Source organism: Microtus ochrogaster, chromosome 15, assembly GCF_000317375.1.
Source record: "Microtus ochrogaster isolate Prairie Vole_2 chromosome 15, MicOch1.0, whole genome shotgun sequence".
NCBI classification, from domain to species: Eukaryota; Metazoa; Chordata; class Mammalia; order Rodentia; family Cricetidae; genus Microtus; species Microtus ochrogaster.
In genome coordinates, this window is record NC_022017.1 from 6,748,292 (window position 1) to 6,757,375 (window position 9,084).

Here is a 9,084-nt window from a genome sequence, read left to right on the forward strand (position 1 = left end):
TGGCCTGCAGGCATATACACAGACAGAATATTGTATACATAAATAAATAAATTAATTAATTAATTAATTAATATTTAAAAAAAAAACACATACAGATGCTAACACACACACAAAGAAAACTCATAAAAACAAGATTGGAAATCATAATGTAAAGCAAAATATTTATAAGGTTAAAAAATAAATCCCTAGACAAAACGTGTGACCAAAAAACCTCCTAAAATAACATTGAGATTTGTTAGTGTTGGCCATCTGCCACTGGACATGGGGCCTACCCTAAGCATTATTTATAGACCCAATGAGACCTCAATTTATCATTTGCAAGTGATTTATAAACTTGAGCTGTCTGCTTCCCCTGGGAGCCCATCTGGTTAGAGATGTGTAGGATCTGCGCATGCTGCCAGTCTCCGTGAGTTCGTAGCCGCATCCAACATATTGTGTGCAGACGGCCTAGATTCCTTAGTGTCTTCCGTCTCCCTTGGCTCTTACGGCCTTTCTGCCTTCTCTTTCAGGGGAGGGATTTGATGGAGGCATCCCAGTTAGGACTGAGTGTCTCTCCTCCTCCGCACCTTGTCCAGTTGTGGGTCTCTGCATTTGTCCCCCTCTAGCGCAGGAGGAAGATTCTCTGATACTGGCAGCGACAGTGATCTGTGGACGGCAGAATGCCCTTAGGAGTCATTTTATTGCTTTGTTGCTTTAACAGAACCATAGTATTTGCTTTTTCCCCTCCTAGGTCCATGTTGTGTCTACCTAGACTCAGGTTCTTAGCCATCTGGACACTGGGACATCCGTTCCATCTCATGGAAAGGGGCCTTAAATCCAATCAGATAGTGGTTGGTCACCCCCTCAAACTGTTCTACTCCACAGCATGTCTTGCAGGCAGGTCACCATTGGAGAGCAAGGGTTTGTAGCTGGGTTGGTGTTTACCTTTCTCCTTTGGTAGCAGACAGAGCACCATAAATTACTCAGCAGGGGTGAAGGCCTAGGTAGGCACCGGCTGGCTTCTCCATGTTCACTGAGTTATATGGGTGTTGTCTTCAGCAATATGGAGTTGCCATCAGTTTGTAGAGAACAACCAATAGCCTCGGCGATAGCCTGGGTTATTTGGGGGTTTCCATGGAGCCCCTTAGGCCAACAACTCAATTAGATGTAACCCGATTCCAGCATTGGAAGTTTTATTTGGGGGTTTGCTTTCTTATAGCGCCCAGGACCCCCAGCCCAGGCATGAAACCACACCTCAATGCCCTATAGGCTTGTCTACAGCCTGATCTTGTAGAGGTATTTTCTTAGATGAGGTTTCTTCCTCTCAGATGAAGCTTATACAAAGCCGATATAAAAACTAGCCAGCATACCTACTGTGTCCTGGGACTCTGCTATGCAGAAGGGATAAACATAGAAAATTTGTCTCATCTTTAGTGGGGCCAAAAGGACAAAGCATTTGGTAATCTCTCTAAACAAAAGCAAGCTAATATCAAGATGGCACAGATAATAGCTCACAATGCTTCATGCAGCATAGAAAATTGCTCTTCACAAATACGGTCTAGGTTTTGTGAACTGAGGCTGAGATACAGATTGTAGTTTGCTCAGAATTAGAATGTTGGTTCCTACTGTGCTCACACAGTGTTATATTGTTTCTAAATATAAAGAATTACATTAAATGATAACCCTAAACACTATATAAGTTCAGAGAAAGGTAAAATATACTCTTGTGTTAGTGGGGGAAAGTTATTTTTTTCCCCAACTAGATAGTGAATTACATGGTGGATTCTAATTTTTCACTGTCTCCTACTGCTTTTGACCCTTCTCTTCTCTCCTTCAAGTTTAAGAGTATCTCAAATTTCCCTTTGGCTTTTACTGTTCTGGTGATAGAATATTTAGGAAAGTCCCTCCCTGCGTTTGAGACACCTTTATCTAGGAAGAACACTCCATCAGCGTTAGACATGTGGGCCTGAAGAAAGAGGTCTGAGGTAGGAGTCAGAGCCCAGAGAGCTGCCGTGAAAGGTGTCCTGCTACCACTTAGGAGCTAGCAAGGCAGAACTCCTCTTCTCTCCTCCAGCTTCCTGTCACTCCACAGGATCTGCTTAAAGCCAGGAAAATATTTGGAGCCAATAAGAGAAGAGAGACAGTTGACTCCTAACAGGAATTGCTCACATGGCTTAAAGGTAGGACATCAGATCTGAAACCTAGTTCACCCCTGTGGCCTCTACTTGGTCTGGACACTAATCCATATTGATGGCTGCTAGCAGCAGTGGCTGCAACCATAACAGCATCATCAAATTTCCAGCTCAAGTTTACACTCGGCTCTGAAAATAGAAACACTAGTTAGACTGCCAATTAACACCACCTACCAGGCCCTTCCTAGGGGCAGAACTGGAAGGAACAGAGGGGGAAATGACCTGTGGTCTTATGGGAAACACAGAACACACACACACACACCAAAAACCCATGAGTTTCTTCTATTCATCTACCAAGAACAGAAATAACTACATGCGATAAGTAGCTAGGATGAAATTCAGACATGGAATACACAAATCATGGGTATGGTCAAATCACAACTTTGTTCTTCAGGCTCTTACCATCTTTTCAAATGTTTTACCTAGGTGTTAGATTGTTATCTTCCTTGGTTCCTGAGTGGAAATTTTACTTTTTGGTTCATTCTTTACTAATTGATAGTCTTTTGCAAAACAGTCCCTTAAAATTAAAAAACACAGTCTAGATGAGTTTACTCAGCAATTAGAATGTTTCCATTACAAAATGTTAGATTCTAAAATCTCCATCCTAAGGTATTGTCAGTCCAAGACTGCTCTCTCCTTTCTCCCAAGTAGGGCCCATGGCTGGTAGCTGCCAGCTTTCTCCTCACACACCACCAAAGCTCCCCTCCCCATTAGCCCACTGCTTGTGTAAAAGTGGGAGGAGGCAAGACACCTGAATCCAGGAGCTGCTCTTTGGAAGGCCAGCACTATATCAAACATGGTAGAAACTGATTTTTTTCCCCTATAGGAGGCATTTGACAGTTCTTTGGAGATTCCCATCATCAGAGCCCTCTTAAGCAAAAGCTTTTGGCCTAGAGAGACATGGAAGTGGTGGCCTACAACAAACTATGGATTTTAGGATTCCTTTGTCTATCTCTCACTTCAGGCCGTCTTGGTCCTCTATGTCTCTAGAAAACCTTTTAGGCAGTAGGCAACTCTGTGTTGTCTGTCTTCTATGTGGCCCACATTTGGTGTAAGGACATACCAATAAATCCATTCTTTACAGCCACAGCCTTCTTTCACTGTCAGGAGCTGCCTTTGTGTGAGCCGTGCCCACATTGGGCGCCTATATGACTTATATGGTGCCCAACATGGGACAGCTTGCAATATTTCACTTACAGGCAAAACTGTTGATATAGTTCTTGACATTACATCAACAGGGAACACTTTTCAAACTCCCCAGTGCCCAAAAAGTTCATTTTTATGCTTGAGGAGAAAGAAGTATTTAGGTGTGCAGTTAAAGGAGACTCAACAGCACAATTTTTTTCCCTATAAAAGTCTTCACAGGTCTCTCTCCTTCCTATAGTCCCTTGGGTTTCCTTTGGAACAGAATGTTTCTTCAACATTGACTCTTGTAGATGTGATGGTTTTTAACTGCAATCAACAATGATCACGTTTGTCTTACAAACCTTCATCAAAAGGAACCGTACTTCATCTCTGCCCCCTGAAAAGCTGAGCCTGTAAGAAGTAAGAGCTCAGTAAGCATTCTGGGAATGGGAGAATATAAAACTTACCTTTGTTGTGCTGTCCGTCTCCAAGACACTTCAAAATAACCTGGATGGGTAGACATTAACACCTAGTGGCAAAGTGCTGATTTTTTCCTCGTAATTTATAGTCCTTAGTATTTACCAGTCAATAAATTTAGGGAATGAGTCGGGGGGGGGGGTACCATCAAGACAAATAATCCAATCTTCTCAGAAAAAAAAATTCTTCAAAGCAGCAGGAATTACAGACATTTTTAAGTAGTTTGTCTGGAAAAAGAAAAGAAAAGAAAATCAAAACCAACCTAAATCTTGAAAAATGAACAAGAGAAAAACAAAATTAAATTTTAAATGTGACAAACTATTAATGTTTACAAATGGGTGGTGGCTATAATGATTTCATGTTACTATTCTTTCTAGTTTTTCCTGTATGTTTGAATATTTTATAACAAAAGTCATATTAAAATTTGAAAATGAGAATCGTTGATGTCCTTACCTTCCTTTAGGAGGCACCAGCAGAAGCAAAAATGGAACCTAAGGCTAGTGCTAGCACTCTGGAGCCGGAGTGGGTGTAGCCCAGTGGGAATACACCCACAGAAACCAACACTGTAGACTTGGCAATTTTGTAACAAAATGCTCCCAGGTTCTGTTTTGTAGCCACATAGCTGCTTGAATTTGGGCAACAGAGCAATCATTTTGGAAGCAAGACTTTTTTGCTTTGGAATCACGTAAAAACGAAATTTCTAGAAATAGGATTTTTTTTTATGTCATAGCAGCATTGTTTGTCATAGTCAGAACCAGGAAACAACCCAAATGCCCTCAACCGAAGAATGGATAAGGAAAGTGTGGTACATATTTACACAATAGAGTACTACACAGCAGAAAAAACAATGACATCTTGAATTTTGCAGGAAAATGGATAGAGCTAGGAAACATTATTTTAAGTGAGGTAACCCGGACACAGAAAGACAGTTGTCACATGTACTCAGTCATAGGTGGTTTTTAAACATAAAGCAGAAAATTAAAAAAAAAAAACAGCCTACAAATTACAACCCCAAAGAACTTAGACAACAATGAAGACACCAAGATAGACATACATAGATCTAATCTACATGGAAAGTAGAAAAAGACAAGGTCTCCTGAGGAAATTGGGAGCATGGGGTCCTTGGAGGAAGGCTGAAGGGAGGATGAAAGAGGCAGGGAGGGGAGCAGAGAAAAATGTAGAGCTCGATAAAAATCAATAAAAAAAATTTTAAAAAGAAAAAATAAAAAAGAAAGAGCTTGATAATGTTCCCTCTCTTTTTATTTTGTGGAATAATTTGAGGATTATTGGTATTAGTTATTCTTTTAAGATCTTGTAGAATTCTGAGTTGAAATCATCTGGTCCTGAGCTTTTTAAAAATAGGATTTTTTTTAAGTGCCATTACAGCCAACATTGAGAAAGTTAACACTCAGAGAAACAGTGAAATAACAGATCACTTTCAGAACCAATGTCCTAGCCTTCAGTCATCCACAACTCTGCTTGGTGCATGGCATTGAACCAGAGCTGTCGGCGCCCAGGACCTCCGAAGGGAGGTGGACACCACCCTCCAGGTTATAGTACTTTGTCTTGCTAGATCCTTTGACCCTATCCTCTCTGCTGGGTACAGATGGAAACCTGCTTTTGCTGTGGAGTGAGTTCTCAGAGAGAGCAGTGGTTCAAACAACCTGGCTTAATCAAGAGTCGAGAGGCAGTCACCAGCCCCTCACTAGGTCAGTTATGTGAAGCTTGCACGCCAGTTTGGAGTGGATGGTGCTAAGGAGAGAATATCGTGGGGGTGAGGTGTACAGGACGGTTTTCGGCTGGGGACGAGCTAGAGACTGCGCTCGCGTCCATTGCTTTTAGACAGCAACAGGAGAAAAGCAACTGGATCCCTTGGAAAACCTCTGGCTTCGAGAGTCTGCGCAGGCGCGCTCCGCTTTCTCACATTGGCCAGCGCGCAAGCACCTTCGCAACGCGGTGGTCAGCTCTGAAAACCCTGGGCAGCTGCGAGCAGCTTCTGCTTCCGGGTCACGCCTTGACAGCGGCCTCCCGGACCGAGCTCTGCCCCGCGGTTCGGTGAGTGCGGCCGTGGGTGTGGGACGGCGTGAAGCCAGGTCCCCAGCCGGGAGCTCCGCAGCCAGTAACGTCCCTAGCCGCCCGCCCGGCCTGCGGGCCTCAGGACGGCACCGCCGTCCCTGCCTTTGCGGGTGGTGGGGGCGGGGATAGGTCGGTGTCCGCCCCGCGGGGCTGCAGGCTGAAGCTCTCAGGACTCGCTCCAGGGGGTCCCCGCCGCCAGGGACGCCGGAGTCCTGCCATTTCGTGCCCTTGTCCCGGTCCCTGAGCTCCGCCAGGCCCGGCCTCCGCGAGCCTCCAGCAGCAGGTGGCAGGGGGCGTGGGGTTGGGTGCCCCGGTCCAGACCCACGGTCCCCGCAGCCAGGCCCAGGCCTGACTAGAGCAGGAGCTCTTGGGTCTGTTGTCTTTCCAAAAAAAAAAAAAAAAAAAAAAAAAAAAAAAAAAAAAAAAAAAAAAAAAAAAAAAAAAACAAAAACCAAAAAAAAAAAAAAAAAAAAAAAAAAAACAGGGCATGGGGCGCGTGAGCCCCAGCTGAGGAAAGAACCCTCCAAGGATCAAACTGCAGGGTTTGCTGCCTGCAAGGGGCGGCGGCGACATTGATTATCTTGCCCCGTCCTGTCTGCGAATTCTGTCCAAACTCGAAGTCGCTGTTTCACCTGGAGCTTCACGGTAGCAGGAGGTGAACACCTGCCATGCTCTAGATTAGAGTTCTTACCCTGGAATCCAGGAACACCCGTAAAATAAGCGCCGGGTTTCGTGTCATCTGCTTAACCTTGTCCCAGAAATTTAACAGAACCACTTCAGTCCAGGCTTCCGCTTTAGCCTGGGTTTTGTCCCCTCCGTCCACACCATTTTTTGGAACACGGACTCAAGCCCACCTTTGTGGCAGCTCCCCTCCATGCTTACAAAGTGCAAGATACAGATAGTTGATGGTCTGAAAACAGGAGGGAGGCCCTAGTGTTTGAGTGCTAGGAATTGAAAAAAAAAGGATTTGGCAAATTCTAAGGAGAAGCCACTTTACTACCAAGCCATACCCACAGCCGTGTACACCCAGAGACAAATATAAATGGCTACTGATTAGTAGTAGAAAGAAACTAGTAAAGTTTATACTATATTATACAATGTATAAAGGGATATTCCACCACAAAAGAAAATGTGTATTACAAAATTGCTGAAAACATTTTTCATATTCATGCTATCAGTAATTGCATATATAATTACAAAAATTAGTAGGTTCCAAAGTCAAAGCTTTTGCTTCTGGGTCACACCTTGACAGCAGCGTTCCTGACCCAGAGGTTTAGTGAGTGGATCCTGAGTGCTGGACCGACCCGGTGTGAAGTCAAGTCAAATATTGGTTTAACAGGCCTGGCGGTGGTGGCGCACGCCTTTAATCCCAGCACTTGGGAGGCAGAGGCAGGTGGATCTCTGTGAGTTCGAGACCAGCCTGGTCTACAAGAGCTAGTTCCAGGAGAGGCTCCAAAAAAAACAACAGAGAAACCCTGTCTCGAAAAAAAAAAAAAAAAAAAAAAAATATTGGTTTAACAAATGTATGTTGAAGACTTTGATGTGCCAGACACTAATTTAAAAGCCTTCCATTACCTTAACTCTTGAGGGGTTAATAGTCAATAAAAACACAGCTGGTCATTAGAGAGTATCCAGGTTTATTTAACATCCTAGCAACTATTTTAATCTGCCTTAGTATTGTAGGAGGAGGTATTGATTGGTCACTGAGCTCCATGACATCTGTTTTTATAGTGGGAAAGCCCTCAGAAAATGCTTAGCCCTGAGGACAGGTATACTCAGCGATATCGTGTATGCCTAAAACGTGTTTGTTTCAGGTAGTCTGGAGCATGTGGGAGCACTCTGAGCCTTGATGAGTTCCAGTATGTGGTATATTATAAACGTGTCTGTTTCAGGCAGTCCGGAGCATGTGGAAGCACTCTGAGCCTTGATGAGTTCCAGTATGTGGTATATTATAAACGTGTCTGTTTCAGGCAGTCCGGAGCATGTGGACGCACTCTGAGCCTTGATGAGTTCCAGTATGTGGTATATTATAAACATGTCTGTTTCAGGCAGTCCGGAGCATGTGGACACACTCTGAGCCTTGATGAGTTCCAGCATGTGGTATATTATAAACATGTTTGTTTCAGGCAGTCCGGAGCATGTGGACACACTCTGAGCCCTGATGAGTTCCAGTATGTGGTATATTATGCAGAGCATTCAGAGCAAATACTCCCTCTCAGAACGCCTGATCCGAACAATCGCTGCCATCCGCTCCTTCCCACATGACAACGTAGAGGACCTCATTAGAGGGGTGAGTGGGCCATTCTTGATAGAGCGGACCTCTAACGCGGAAGTGTTAGAATTCCTGCTAAATCCTCATAGGTTTTCGAGTTGCAACCTTGATTTGAGCACATACTCCATGTTCATCAGTGTTTAGCATGATCATTAAAATATGTTCTCCCTAACTCTTGCTTCATCCTCCTTTATGTCCCTGATGGCTTTCTTCATAAAATATATTCTAGATAACCCGACTCACATGTTTTTGGTTTCGTTGTTTAACCTGCCAGGGTGTGGTACACACACATATGTGAAAGCCATGAGGTCAGTCTTCTGTCCATGTTTTATGGGGGTGGGCAGTGTCCTTGGAGGTTTGCTTCAAAACTGGCTGATGGTGATTTCAGGAGAGATTTCACTTTCCTGCTTGGTACGACAGCTTTCAGTTTTAGTGCCACAGCACACACCGCCCCCTGAAAAGGATAGTAATTGCAGATTAAGAAAATGAGAGACTAGAGAGGTGGCCCAGTGATGGAGAGAGTGCACCAGCCAGGCAGCTCACAACCGCCTGTAACCATTCTGATGCCCTCTTCTGACCTCTTGGACACATGCACATGTAGAAACTCACACAAGGACACACACACACACACACACACACACACACACACGGCATAATTAACAATACGTCTTACTTTTTTAAAAGAAAGGAAGTACTTTCTCTGATCTCTAAGCTCTGCTGTCAGTGATTCTGTTAAAGGACTAGTACCCTAGAGGACTTTGCTGCCCTTCCCCCTTTGAAGAGAAGCTACCAAGTAATGTTTTAGAAAGTGTAACCATGTGGGTTCTGGGCAGTTTTAGAAAGTGTAACCATGTGGGTTCTGGTCAGTTTTAGAAAGTATAACCATGTGGGTTCTGGTCAGTTTTAGAAAGTATAACCATGTGGGTTCCCGTCAGTTTTAGGAAGTGTAACCATGTGGGTTCC

The 9,084-nt window shown here is 44.0% G+C and overlaps 1 protein-coding gene across 2 annotated transcripts in view; it reads left to right on the forward strand.

Annotated features, from left to right (window-relative positions):
* Positions 1 to 5,738: 5,738 nt before the first annotated feature.
* Positions 5,739 to 9,084, forward strand: part of Asb8 (ankyrin repeat and SOCS box containing 8) — an 8,362-nt gene continuing 5,016 nt past the window's right edge. Inside the window, exons 1-2 of one of the 2 annotated variants that reach the window (XM_026782755.1) lie at positions 5,739 to 5,828; positions 7,824 to 8,139. In XM_026782755.1, coding sequence (XP_026638556.1) covers positions 8,011 to 8,139 — 129 coding nt within the window. In that variant the 5' untranslated portion in view covers positions 5,739 to 5,828; positions 7,824 to 8,010. Of the gene's footprint in view, positions 5,829 to 7,819; positions 8,140 to 9,084 lie in introns of both variants that reach the window. The other variant, XM_026782754.1, reaches the window with a different exon arrangement.